Genomic DNA, 14667 nt, shown 5'->3' with positions numbered 1-14667 from the left:
CTGTTGTGTAGGCAGGTTGTATTCAGTGCAGAGCTATTGCTTGGAAATGTAGTTTGGAGTTTAGTTTCAGTGACTCGTTTACTCAACCTGACAACTCAAAGTCCCAGAATGCACCATACTCTTATCTACGCAGTTCTTCGGCAGGCCGGTTTGGTTAAATGGTGGCGCTGTGAGGGACATTGGATGACTTTGTGCTGTATTTAGCAGGGTAGCTGTTTTAGCTAGTCCATTAATTTTCTACTGGTACCCGTTTTTGGAAACATGGAGGCCCTTATTCCAGTCATAAACAAACTCCAAGATGTTTTCAATACGGTCGGAGCAGACATAATTCAGCTGCCACAAATAGCTGTGGTTGGGACGCAGGTAAGGGATAGCTAGCCAACGGTAACGTTATGATGCATTTGATGGCAATAAGAGTCAACCTGGAATCACTTACTTTATAACGTCTCAATTTCTTGTCTATAAACATGGTAGTTAAAAGTTTAGCCACAATTTTTGAAGAGACTTGTGCGTCACCTGCTAGCTAACGTTATCTCTACAGTATGGACTTGCTCTGCGTTTGACACTTGACACAACATGGTAACTTGCTAAGAACAAGCTAGCTGGTGGTCGTGGTCATGGAATTACCCTGTCCTAACTGTAACAAACTTATGTCTACTGTACACGTTTGTAATTAGTTTTCGGATGACCTCTGGGATCATTACAATGGGTTTTAATCTGTATGCATTACACATTTTAAAGCAGCAATTTTGGCATTGCGGATATGCATCTTCGGTTAGCTACCAGAGCCGGTAGCTAATGTTAGCAAGCTATGAACGATGCGACACTGTACCCCAGCATCTGATCTGACTATAGTGCATGCGTGAGAGCACAGCTGTTCATATTGGATAACAACCATAGGTGAAGGACAGGACCCTTTTTAAAAAGTAGGACAGTGCTGTCTTGTTTCAGTGAATTGTATGACGATGTACAGTATGAGGATGATTACACCGTTCACAATGTTTCTTGGGTTAAGAGAATAGCCCAGTTGTAGTGTAATTGCTTCTTGACATTGTTACTAAAACTTGCGTGATATGATGTATAATAAACATGTGGAAGATATGCTGTGTGTGAGCTATACATTCCTTGATATCGTGATGGAATTAGAGCACTGGTCATCATCTGAAATGGACATTACCACATGATGCAGTCACTAAACCTTCCATAACAAATGCTCTTCTAAGGTGTATTCATTTCAAAGTGTATTCGCATCTGAGCCATCAACAGGAGCTATTTGATTATTATGTGGATTGTTTTAAGCGCTTAAATGAAGTGCATGCATTGTGCATACTGAGATGGAATGGAGTGTGCCATGGCACGCATTTTAAGAGAAAGGATTTGCATGTCTTTTGGGGCATCGAGTAAGTGTATTCTTGTCATGATGGGTTTAAGGGGACGGCTTATTCTTGCACTTTCACTGGACTGCTAAGAGGATGTGTCTGTCTGGCCCTTTGGCACCCAAACGAAAGCATCACAGTGTCACAAGGACAGTGAGCGAATGCCAGCATATTTGTTTATGAGTCTGTTCCCATGCTATTAACGTTGTGATGGTGCCATGTTAAAAGCTTTAGCTTTAGCTTATTTGATTTTCACTAAATCCTACTCTTTGAGGTTTGAAGTTGATGAACTTTTGTGAGTTCATGTTTTTGTTTGTCATTTACAGAGCAGTGGAAAGAGCTCCGTGTTGGAGAGTCTGGTTGGCAGAGACGTTTTACCCCGTGGCACTGGCATCGTCACACGCAGACCCCTAATCTTACAGCTCGTCCATGTCGACCCAGAGGATCGAAGGAAGACTGGCGAAGAAAATGGTACTAGTATACGTGAGACCAGCTGTCTGCCGTCATGTTTCATAATGTTGTTTTGTATGATGTGTAAAGTCTGGTCTGGTGAGATGTGACTGAAATGGGAAAGGTGTCTGAATGTGTGTGTGCATGTCAGCACATGGTGTGTTCAGGACAGGCCTGTGTATGCCCTTTGTATTTGGTATTTTGTCCTTTGTCACTGTGACTGACACTGACTCAGGTTTTTTTGTGGCTGGCCTGCAGGTCAGTGCTGTAGACCTGTCACCACAATAGTTTATGTAAGAGACCGCATCAGAAAGAAAAGTGACCTTGATGTTTGACTTTTAAGAGGCCTAAAGAATGTGGCTTTGTCAAAATATTCCTGATACTACATCTAATTGAGGTTATTGTTCAATAGATGACCGAGGCAACCATTTTCCTATAATTTTTGGGAATGTGTTAATTCCAGGAATTCCAGGATGTCAGCATCTGTAAATGCACGGACAGGGACTCATAAATAACCATGCATTTTTATCTTTAGAGATGTCTTCCAACGCTGTCCTCAGAAGTGGAGATTGATGCAACACTTCAATTTCAGTCCAACACAGAAGACATTTGCTAGCCTATATAGCCAGCTGGTAGTGTGCTGCTGCTCAGTGGGGGAGTGTAGATACTGTAAAAGCCTACAGTAACTGTGTGACTTAACAGTGTACCTTTGAGCTCTCATAATGACCCAAAGGGCTGCTTCTGGCTTGGCTGCATATGGTGCCCTGAGAGCTGCTGCACCAAGCCTAACCGTTGTTTTCCTTGTCATCTCTCTCAAACTGCAGAGTCCAATGCGTGGAAAAATGAACGCCTTTACAAAGGTTTCCTTTTCCTTGTTCCTTGCCCTTATTGGTTTGTGTTGAGCAGCTTTTGGACTGAACTCACTTTATTTGCCCTCATCCCGCAACCATTATTTAGTTCTATTCTCTCCTCTTTTTTCTTTGTTTAATGCTTAGTCTTAGTTGCCTAGCCTAGTTTACTAAATTGAATCAGAGGAGTCAAATCATGCTAAATGTAAAAGATTTAGTGTGATTGTTACATTTACATTTATTCTTGAGATAAATGGGGTGAAATAATGGAACTTATGGAGTCCATAGCTAAGCTGGGGAGCGTAGTCGGTAGTGGATGGATTCACACAATGCCTTGAATATGTCCATAACCACATTGAAGTAACCTCCTCTCAGATTTTTTTCATTTTATTTTATTGCTAGCCTGACTAACTGCAGTCATGTGCTTTGTATGCCCCTGTAGCCTAGCGATATTTAGCATAGCATATGTGAGAAAGGAAGTATCACATTATCCAGTACTTCCTTGTCTCTTTTACCCTACTTTTTTTTTGCCATGATGCACTGCGCTTTGGCTTGTCACAAAGCTATGTCTGTTAGCAATCCTTTTGTCACACTGTTTGTCTATCCAGCGATGAACTTGTAAACAGGGTTGTTGTCCTTTTAGCGCAGAAAGATATCCCAGACCAGCTGAACAAACAAGTAGGCTAGATCCCCAGAGGCCTTTTAACATGATGACAGTGTTTTTGCCATGGCTGGTGTTGTGGGACCTGTTCCCCATGACACTGTGGAATATTTGGGGGACTGAGTAACTCATGGTTCTTTATTTTCCAAAGGTATTGATGGCGAAGAATGGGGGAAATTTCTACACACCAAAAACAAGGTACCTTCAGACCAAGCCATGATCGCTCCCATCCCTCCTGAACAAAATATGTTAATCTAAGAGCCACCAAAGCACACACATTTGGTCTTTTTTATCCACAGGTTTTACATTGACAGATGAAAGAGGGCTCTGTTTATTGTATCCAGCATAGCTTTATTATTGTCTGCCTGAAGCCCTGTCTTTAAGGACGCTTCTGCACTTGGTTGTGAAATGGGAAGCTGTGAATCTAATAACCTCAAGAAAGGAATGGAGCAAAACAGTGACGTGTGCAAACGTTCTGTGGCTGTAGCTAACCTCTTCATGCCTCAACACACAATGTTATGTAGTGATCTATACATAGCACTGATACTGCCCCATATCTTACAGTGGCTATTTTAGAGCCTTGGCTTTTGTTTCGGAAACTGTATTGGTAAATGGAAATATGATAACCAGATGGATTTAGTACAGCAACATTTTGAAAATCTCCACCATGTCACATCAGAAAAATGTCTTTGTCCATTAGATTTACGCAAACTTTGATGAAATCAGGCAAGAAATTGAAACTGAAACCGAAAGGATCTCTGGCAATAACAAGGTATGACTTTATACTCTTATCTACTGAATGTAGTGACCTACTTTATTTTGGCACACAACTTATCACCAAGTGGTTCCATTAACTATAGTCCACATTCTTATGCCAAATCATGAAATTATAGTCATTGTGGATTTGAATGAGTTAAAATTGAAATGTGTTACATTTGAATGAGTGTCTATTGATTTTAATATTGTATTTTCTGCAGGGTATCAGTGATGAGCCTATCCACCTGAAGGTCTTCTCCCCCCATGTTGTCAACCTGACACTTGTAGACTTGCCTGGCATTACAAAGGTATTGCAACTTGTTATTATGTCTTATTAGAGTGTGATTAGTAGGTTCATAACAGGTCCTGCACCATTCTATTATTCATTATCATTCTGTCTGGCTAACACCCTTTTTTCAAACTAGCTAACTTAAGTACCAGATTCTGTTCAATAGGTTGAGTTCACATGAAAGATAAAAGATGTTTTTGCGTTTGTGGATAGAAGTGTCGGCCAAGTAAATCTAGCTGAAGATAATACAGTTAGTGTTTTCTGTGTGTGAGCCCAGGTTCCTGTGGGAGACCAGCCCAAAGACATCGAGCTCCAGATCCGAGAGCTGATCCTCAAGTACATCAGCAACCCCAACTGCATCATCCTGGCAGTGACCGCCGCCAACACAGACATGGCCACCTCGGAGGCCCTCAAAGTAGCCAGAGATGTGGACCCCGATGGTGAGTGTCCAGACCTGATGCCTGCTGTCCTCATCACTCTCGCATCTCTCCTCCCCTCCGACTCTGCGCTTGTCTGTATTGTACGCCACCTCCATGGTGGCACACTTATAGATTTTTTTCTTTCTCACTCTGTAAGATATTTTACCTCTGTAAGGTAATTTTAAGGTAGCATATAAAGCCATGACCGGCTGGATGATGCACGTGTGAGTCTGGTCGTTCTGCTCTAGAGCTTAGCGTACGTGTGTGTGCATTTTGGCAGGCCGAAGGACATTGGCCGTGGTGACAAAGCTGGACTTGATGGATGCTGGCACGGATGCCATGGACGTACTTATGGGCCGTGTTATCCCGGTCAAGCTGGGGCTAATTGGTGTGGTAAACAGGTAAGTCCTTTAGTAAAGCGCCTCCACAGCTTTATCCCCATCTGTACTCTCATCCCAATGAGAATCAAGTGCAGGCATTTCCCCCCTAGCTTTTGTTTATAAGCGTCAGCATGATGATTTTTTTACAATGATGTCGTGAGAAAGCACCCTAATTTGATCAAGTCAATAAAAAAGAAGAAATTGTGAAATCAAATTCGTTCCTAATGAGATTAAAATGTTGATACTTTGATATTTTGTTTCTCATTGTCAGACATTTGTGTCATCACTTGTGTATTTGTGTCACTTGTAAGTACATTGCTGTTCTCTTCCTGTTTAGGAGCCAACTTGATATCAATAACAAGAAATCTGTAGCTGATTCCATCCGGGATGAGCACGCCTTCTTGCAGAAGAAATACCCATCCCTCGCTAACAGAAATGGTACCAAGTACCTGGCCAGGACATTAAATAGGTAGAGCATTTCAGCAACAATAACACGTTACATTTATATAGCACTTTTCTCAACACTTAAAGTGCTTCACAGTGAATGTGGACACACCAGCACCTCTATAATTCTGCTGTACTATCAGTTATACATGAAGTCCAATTATTGTACATCCCTACAACACTACTGTGTATTCAGAAGTTGAAGGGTAGTTTCATGACACTGCATGCTGACTCGACATGAAACTTAAATTCTAACATCTGTTTTCCCCTGGTCAGATTGTTGATGCATCACATCCGTGACTGCCTGCCCGAGCTGAAGACCCGTATTAACGTGCTGGCGGCCCAGTACCAGTCGTTACTCGGCAGCTATGGGGAGCCGGTGGAGGACAAGAGTGCCACCCTCCTCCAGCTCATCACCAAATTCGCCACAGAGTACTGCAACACCATCGAAGGCACAGCCAAATATATAGAGACCGCTGAACTGTGAGTGTCTTGGCTCAGTTTCCATTGGGACACTAACAACCAAAAGGTTGCACGGCTCTGTGAAGTTTGGACACTAATGTTGCAGAACCCATTTCAGGAATATTTGCCCTGTTGTATTTCTCAGCCATTGTACCTACTTTGTTAATGTGTGTGTGTGTATGTGTGTGTGTGCGTGTCTTTGATTGGATGAATCTTTCAGGTGTGGGGGTGCCAGGATTTGCTACATTTTCCACGAGACCTTTGGCAGAACGCTGGAGTCTGTGGATCCTTTGGGTGGCCTCACCACCATCGATGTGCTGACCGCTATCAGGAATGCCACGGTGGGGATTAATGAATGCTTTCTGCTTTCCCAGCCCCTGGAGTGGAGGCAACAGAGGGGCAGCTGGCTGATATCTGCGTGTGTGTGTGCGTGTGTGTGTGTGTGTGTGTCTGTGTGTGTTGACAGGGTCCCCGTCCCGCGCTCTTTGTGCCAGAGGTGTCGTTTGAGCTGCTGGTGAAGAGGCAGGTGAAGCGGCTGGAGGAGCCCAGCTTGCGCTGCGTAGAGCTGGTGCACGAGGAGATGCAGAGGATCATCCAGCACTGCAGCAATTACAGCACACAGGTACGCACGCACGCACGCACACACACACACACACACACACACACACACACACACACACACACACACGAGACATGAGGCTTAGCTATCCAACAGCAGGACACCTCAGGCCCAACTGTGAATCACAGGCATATACACTACACTTATCTACAAATCTGAGTGTGCAAGAGTTACAATTTCAAAAATAGTTTTTGTGGGGGTAAGACTATTCAAGGAATTGTTTCTGTTTTGTGACATCACAATGGTTAACATTGAAATTACCTTTCAATGGAACTTGATGTTGCTGAGTCATTCCACCGGGATTACATTCTCTCCCTCTCCTGAATGGTGTGAGGAACGGCATCGCAACACCATGGACTACCGCAAACAATACGAGCTGATACTTGAACAAAATCGGAGAGTGCAAGAGGACGTGCGTCAGTTGACCAGTAGGTTCTCCTGGTTTTTGAGCGGGGAGTCTGTTCCGCAGTTCCCCCCTCAGGAAGACCACGGCTTCGGACATGCCGACTTTGATACCAGCCTCCGCCACACCACACGCCACCGCCGCGCTCCTCTGGAGCGGACTCTGCCCCCAATCACGGAGCATGGGCACGGTCTGCCCTCACCTCGCCTGTCCTCCAGGCTGGCAGAGACGCTGTCGGCGCAGTTCATGCGAAGAGCAGAGCTCATCAGGAGAAACAATCAGCTAGTGCAGCAGATTCACTCCCAGTTCAGGTGCCTGAACGCTCTGCAACCCCTCAGAAAGACCTGTAGCAACAAAGAGCTCATTGTGCCAAGTGGAAGGCCAGCCACGGTGTCTGGCGTTATCACAGTCTCCCCCACAGAGGAGTTCCAGAGAGATGGGTGTTCGAGAGAGAAAGTCAGTATCTTGGATCTACCAACTGTTGCTGCCAGCTTGGATGATGTAAATTGTGTTGGACAAGCCTCAGATGTGGACGTCTGTGTTTCATGGCGAAATGATTTTTCCCTGTCCATACCAAAGTGTCCTGACCATGGTGGGCTTGGAAATGCCAGTGACTCTGGAAGCGTTTCAACAAGTGATACCATTCCAGGGCTTGTGTAGTCTGGACTGTCTTTGGGAATTATTGTCATTTGGAGACTCACCTTTCAAAGAAGACATCCAGAATTTCTTTCTTTTTGATCTGCTGGACCAGTTCTGGATATGAACAAGTGATATCCAGCCATCATGAATAGTATTGTCACAGCCATCAGATTTAAATCTTTTTTATTAATCCATAATAAAATGTTAATACACTTTTAATGTGTTTAATTTTTGTATTTAATATTACTTGGCACAAAGCATCTTTTTCCTCCATTAATCTATTGTATGACACTGTGTGGGCTCCCATGAAGATTCAGTGGTTGGAATCCAGAGTTTAACACAATGTAGGAAGTGACACCTAAGAGTTGAATTCTCAGCTACAGTATGGTTTAATTTCAGACCACGTGGAATTTTGTTCTTGAAAGGATAAAGGAAGGACTTTAGTGGTATTCTCTGTATTTCTGATTGCCTCTTTGATGCTTATTTACATGGTCTGTTCAATTCCACTTACAGGTAGCCTTTGTCTGGCTGTTGATATTACAGTACATCACTCTGTCTTGGTGTATTGCTGCTTATGTCAACAAAAGCTGTTGATCGTGCTGCCCAGATTGGTGTATATTCACAACCCCACTGATGCACATTCACATTTACGGCTCAACAGGAGTTGCTGAGGTTTCCAAAGCTTCATGATGCCATTGTGGAAGTCGTGACTTCCCTCCTCAGGAAAAGGTTACCAGTCACCAATGAGATGGTAAGTTCCTGTTTTTGGTCATCTCCTGTAGCCTAGTCATTACATTGCTCACACCTCTTAATTTGTAAGTGCCTCCATGCATATTCAGTTGGGAAATTTGTGTCTGTTAAAGGTGCACAACTTGGTAGCAATTGAGCTGGCTTACATCAACACGAAGCATCCCGACTTTGCTGATGCATGTGGCCTGATGAACAACAACATTGAGGTGAGTCACTCTCACTCTCTCTTGTTCGGAACAGACTTGGACAGTTGTGCTGATTTGCTGTAATTTGAGTTTAATGGAGACGGACAGTGTTGTTGTGCCGTGACAAGTGACGAGTGTTTTGAAACGGTCTGTGTGCAGGAGCAGAGGCGTAACCGAATGCGGGAGCTGCCCACAGCCGTGCCGCGGGACAAGGTACTGCTTCCTGTCTCACCTCCCTTTGTTCTCTCTGCTGTGGTCTACTGTCTCGGTCACATTCACTCTTTCACTTTTACTTCCACTTTGTTTGTGCTGTAGGTGACTCTCTCTCTCTCTCTCTCTCTCTCTCTCTCTCTCTCTCTCTCTCTCTCTCTCTGAGATATGTACTTGGTTTCATATTCACAATGAGACAAACCCAGTGACGTCTCTCCTGTCCTGATTCATATCTTGTTGGACATTTGGAACGTTCTCTCGGATAGTTTCTCAAAGGTCAAAGGAGGGCTTGGGACATCCGGTCTCTCCCCCCCCACCCTCTTTTGAAACTCTGTTCAGTCCTCTGCTCTGTCTCTCTTCTTCTCTTCTCTTCTCTTCTCTTCTGTCTCTCTTCTTCCTCCTCTAGTCCCTTAAGGGTCCAGGTGGCCAGTCTCTGTCCCCCACCGAGCAGACTGCCTCAGCTGAGGGCGAGGGTCTGAAGGTGTTTACCGGCATTTAGTGTACCGTGAACCCCACGCATGTCTGATGGTCCCACTACTCCCCTAATCACTACTCAGTTGCCACTAACTGGAGCTCTACGCTCCACTTGATTTCCCCACTCAAGAATGACGCTTCTAACTAAGCAGTAGACAAAATAAATGTACCGTAGGCCTTCAGTTATTGGCATTTTTGGCTACGTTATGATGGTCTCCTCTGCATGCTCAAACAAACAAGGATAAAAGGCATCCGTTCAACTGTTTGTTGTTACTGTGAGGTACCTGCATATTCCAGTGTGTAAGCTGAGCCCTAAGTGTTTGTCAGTGTACCCATTTCCCACCCAGTGTAGTTGTCCTCTGCCCTGCACGTTGATCCACCGCCTGTGAGAAACAGCCTTTTACTTTGAGTCATTTTTGGTTCTCAGTGGACTATATGAGTGTAATTCTGGATTGTCTTCATTCCATTGCATGTCATACATGGTTGACCTTCTACGATTGCCGTTGTTGAATGCTTGTTGGTGATTTTTCTCGGCTGACGAGATTGTGTTTGTGTGTGACGCTGGGTTGATGTGTTGTGATGCTCGGCTCGTTGATGTGAGAGTGTCATTGTGACTTAATCATTTATTAAGTCATTCACAAGACTAGGGGCCTTATTTAAATGACGGCAAAGTGCAAAATGTGGTGTGTGGGAGCATTGAGCTGACCCATTGGTGCTAGTATGAAATTAGCAAATAGATTTTGCTTCCTTTGATTTAGCTTTGGTTATGCGCAAGTCAGTGGTGTCCAAATTCATTTCGACAGGGGTCTCATGAAAATACCTGAAGGCCAGCTCTTTGTTTTTAGTTATACATGGCTTATGCTTAAATTCTCTTTTATCTTAAGGGTATGGGTATGCTAGGGCGACCATGACAAAATCACAAAGTAATTAATCTGTATTAGCTATGACTCACTAGTTTTACATTAAATCCATGAATTAACTCTGTAGGTATTGGAGCTGTCAGAAATGCAGCAAATTGTACCAGAAGCCTTGAGTTAAAGTTTTGCACTTTGCCTGTGATTGACAGTTGGGCCCGAGGTGTCCTGCTGTTGGATAGCTGAGCCTCATGTCTCGTGTGTGTGTGTGTGTGTGTGTGTGTGTGTGTGTGTGTGTGTGTAGGCAGGCGGGGGGGCCCCGGGAGATCAGGATGGAGGCACGGGCAACTGGAGGGGCATGCTGAAGAAAGGAGAGGACGGCATGCCGGACGACAGATCCAGATCACAGGCCCTGATGCCTCTCCAAAGTCCACAGAAAGGACATGCCGTCAACCTCTTAGACGTGGTGGGTATAGCCTCCCCCACACTGGGATCTCAAGTGTTTTCTCAGTTAGTCTTTTAAAATGATATCAGATTAGTAAACAGAATTTGCCTTTGCAACATTGGATGAATGGTTGCTGATAATGGGCTATGTAGGTTACGTTGAAGATCAGCCATTTCTTTCTACAACAGTCGAGAACCCTTTTGTAATTATGTAAGCACATAATGTAATCTGCTGCCCTGATTAAAGAAACAATGCAACTGATCTCAGCTGGTATTGTGTCTATAATGGACTGGAATGGAAATGTCTAAGTGACCCCAAACGTTTGACTGGTAGTATAGTTAATATTACTCAAATAAAAATGTATTTGAAACGAATGCACCCAAGGTTGTTGTCCTGAAACAAGACCTGTTTACTACTCGTTTCTCAGAGACAATCTGTGATAATCTGTGACTAAATGTGAGTCTTTCTTGTTGCCTTGCAGCCTGTTCCAGTTGCCAGGAAGCTTTCAGCCCGGGAACAAAGAGACTGTGAGGTTATTGAAAGACTCATTAAGTCCTATTTCCTCATTGTCCGCAAAAACATCCAGGACAGGTAGACCCATTTGTATTATATTAAACCTTTAGTACCATCAATGTGATGCTAATTTGGTGATGGCCATGCTCCAAGATCTTGTAGATGCACATGCATGTTTGACCTTTGACCTCAGTCTTCTCCTGACCTTTGTCTTCCCTACATTGCAGTGTGCCAAAGGCTGTGATGCACTTCCTGGTGAACCATGTGAAGGACAGCCTCCAGAGTGAGTTGGTGGGTCAGCTGTACAAGTCTGGTCTCCTAGACGACCTCCTGACCGAATCGGAGGACATGGCCCAGCGCCGAAATGAAGCTGCTGACATGCTGAAGGTGCGTGACTGACCCCAGCTGGGCTGCTCCACCCTTGCTTACTGTTAGTGGGCAGGAGAGTAGCATAGCATGTCTCCTTCGATGCGTGTGTAGGACGGATGATGATAGTCAAAACACACTTGACACAATTGTTTCCGATATTTATAGTATGCGCCACATTGACCTATTCAAATGCTAACCCAGAATCAAGGTCCAGATCATAATCGTAAACATCTGAGAGATACGCTGTTGGCACAGGATTCTATTGTTCCATAAGCACACAGCTATGTCCACTCCGAAACAACTAGTTATGTGCATGACCGGCAAAGGAGAAATGAAAGGACAGTAAGATTGAACAAGCAAAACAAAGGAGTGGCCCTCTTACACATCACTGAGGCTCACAGACACTCCCAAGAGAAAGAATGTGAAACGTACTCTTTTGAACAACCACAACAATTATGACTAAAGCTGGGAAAAGATTTTTTAAACCAGATTTTGAAAGGATGAAACCTCCATAACAATCATGGGAAGTCTGAGGGGGTCGAAATGGCTTGGCTGAAATCGTTATGTGTGTTTGGGTGACAGATTGAATCCTTAGCGATTTTTCCCCCCCGTTGTTGACGCAATCCAGATTGACTGGTCTGTTCTTTGGTCACCATGGTTGCAATTGTGACATTAAACAGTCAATAACACCCACGTTAAAGAGCTAAGAAGTAACTCTCTTTATCCCAGTAGTACCACATGCCGCCTGTAGGGTTGGTCTACCGCACTGTTATCAGATACAACTGACAAAATTGTGAGGGCTGTTCCCGGCTGAAGTGTATAGTGGTTGGCTGTGTTTTCAGAACACAGAACTCTCAGTAGAGATACAGGATTAATCAGGTGACTGGTGTGAGACGCAACTGGTTGTAGTTTAGTCTGAGCAGGACCGTTATTGACTCGAATTGTTCAACAAACATTTATGGTGAATTATTGACAGTGTATTACTTGTTTTCTCCAGTTTTTCTCTTCAATAATTTTTTTGTCTGCTGATGCATCGCTCCTTGTCCTCCACACATGGTTTACTAAGGCATTTGCCATCAAACCATTAAAGCTTAGCAATAGTGTTTAAAAAAAAAAAAAAAAAGAATTGATCAGTTGTACGTGTCTGATTTTGCTCGCAGGCCTTGCAGAAAGCCAGCCAGGTGATCGCTGAGATCAGAGAAACCCACCTGTGGTGAGGAGCTCCACTCCAGACCTCGCCCTCACTTCCCCCCCGCATCCAAGCCCCGCACCGGCCAGGCCCCACTCCCCCCCTCGGCGCCCCGGCACGGACAACTTGAAAATGCACTGGTGTCAATTTGTGTGTACTGAACATAGTTTTATTATGTAATATATGGACTGTTGGACTACAGGAAGGGCATCGCATATCATCATCATCGTCGTCATTATCTTCATCGGTCACCTGCACCAGGCACGTGTCCCGTGGTATCTCTCAATTGTAAGTATGTTGTATAAGTAACCATGAAAGGCTTATCATTGCGAACGGCCTACAGTTCACACGAATGTTGGGTCCCTGATGTAGCTCATATTAAAGGTAGAGTATGGAAACCTGTGTGCGCTCTTCAGCTTTTGGCTTGTGGTTTTATTTTAAGGCACTGATCCTTTATCATTCAAACAACACTGTTGTAAAATAATAATTAAAAAGATATACGGTAAAACATTTGCTGTCTTCACCATGAATGCCACCGTTCTCCAAATTGTTCACATGTTGTTTTTATCCATTTTTTTTCCAGTTAGGTGCCAGAGTTTGCTTAAGAACAAAAAGAGTGAAAGTTTACTTTAAAGATGTTTCATACAGGGTGTTATTTATCAGGAAGCGTGCACCTAATTTAAGTCTTCCTGGTGCTGTGTTCATCAGGAATGTGATCAAGGTTATATTGTTGCAAACATGCGTTTGTTGTCCCTTTTGTTTTATTTTTTCATGTGATTTCAGCTGTTTTATTATGCCTATGAAGGCAAAATGTTAAAGCCATCGTTATTCAATATCTACGTAGATTGTGTTGTGGTAAAATGGTATGCCATGGTAAATGGCACACAAAATATCAGAAATGTGGCAAATCAGTCCTTACACTTTTTCATGATATTGAATCATGATGATTTTTTCTACCAGTCTTTGGCGATTGATAATTTACCTGAGTTTTCACTGAAATACACTCACGCACATACATAAATATAACTGTCAAACCCATATATGTACCTGAGTTCTTCTTTGGGTGTGATACCCTCAGGGCTGGTGGTCTACACTGCTGTGAGGTCACTGTCCCTGCCTGCATGCTCTCCTCCTACCACTGCAGGAACTACTTAACCCTGAAATTCCCACGCTTTCTTCTCCTTCTTTTTGGTTCTTGCCATCTCTCTAACCTCTTATATGATTTCTCCGATGCTACTTGGGAGCTCTTCTCTTGATCTTGCCCTGCTGTGACTTCGTTTGGCTACTCGGCCGTTACTTCAGTCTCTGTCTAGATCTGGGTCAGTATCTTAGGCCTTTCAGTCTGGACAAAGGACCTCTGTCCCGTAGTCAGTACTTCACATCCTCGTACTCCACTCTGTGGTCTCTTTGTTGTCGGCACCTCAGATCCTGTGTTTGTTGTTCTTGTTCGTCCGCTTCTCCTTTCTTGATATGTGTTGTCAGCTCTTATGCTGTCTGCTACATCTAAGCAAGACATTTGTCCTGCTCTGGAGCTCCTCTGCTTGATGTTAGCAGTAACACTCTTCTGGTATTTCATCAATGACCATCACAATGCTTAGTGTTTCTTATGGTAGTCCTGTCACCATTTACAGTAGGTCCAAGATATGGTCTGTCTGTCTTCAGCAAATGCTCAGTCTCCACATGATGCTGTTTGTTGGGACTCTGCCTATTATATGACAAGTCTCTAGACATCACCATCCTCCATGTCTGCTCTTAGCTCATGTCTGTATCAAATGGCTATCTAATGACTTGCAAAGAAATGTATTAATAGTTTGGATCTTGTTCTCGCTGTTGAGCTGACCCCTCAGGGTCTGTCTCAGTCACTGGAGGGCCTTGGGTGTTGCTACTGTTTCTGCCTTTTCTTGCTGCCCATTTGATGTCAGATACAAGAAC

The 14667-nt window shown here is 43.9% G+C and overlaps 1 protein-coding gene across 4 annotated transcripts; it reads left to right on the top strand.

Moving 5' to 3' along the window:
• The first annotated feature begins 137 nt into the window (after positions 1 to 137).
• dnm1l (dynamin 1-like) lies at positions 138 to 13773 on the top strand. 4 transcript variants are annotated; one of them, XM_062548362.1, is made up of 20 exons: positions 138 to 363; positions 1703 to 1847; positions 2651 to 2686; positions 3487 to 3533; positions 4036 to 4107; positions 4313 to 4399; positions 4658 to 4820; positions 5080 to 5200; positions 5517 to 5648; positions 5900 to 6106; positions 6306 to 6426; positions 6552 to 6707; positions 8408 to 8497; positions 8610 to 8702; positions 8841 to 8894; positions 9298 to 9372; positions 10524 to 10685; positions 11146 to 11255; positions 11405 to 11564; positions 12707 to 13773. In XM_062548362.1, the coding sequence occupies exons 1-20, from the start codon at positions 262 to 264 to the stop codon at positions 12761 to 12763; spliced, it is 2190 nt and encodes a 729-aa protein (XP_062404346.1). In that variant the 5' UTR covers positions 138 to 261; the 3' UTR covers positions 12764 to 13773. The 4 variants fall into 4 exon arrangements, with proteins under 4 accessions (XP_062404346.1, XP_062404348.1, XP_062404349.1 ...); XM_062548364.1 differs by lacking the exon at positions 2651 to 2686; XM_062548365.1 differs by lacking the exon at positions 9298 to 9372.
• The last annotated feature ends 894 nt before the right edge of the window (positions 13774 to 14667 follow it).

This window comes from Sardina pilchardus, chromosome 10 (assembly GCF_963854185.1).
Source record: "Sardina pilchardus chromosome 10, fSarPil1.1, whole genome shotgun sequence".
NCBI lineage: Eukaryota > Metazoa > Chordata > Actinopteri > Clupeiformes > Clupeidae > Sardina > Sardina pilchardus.
This window is presented reverse-complemented; position numbering and strand designations above follow the sequence as displayed.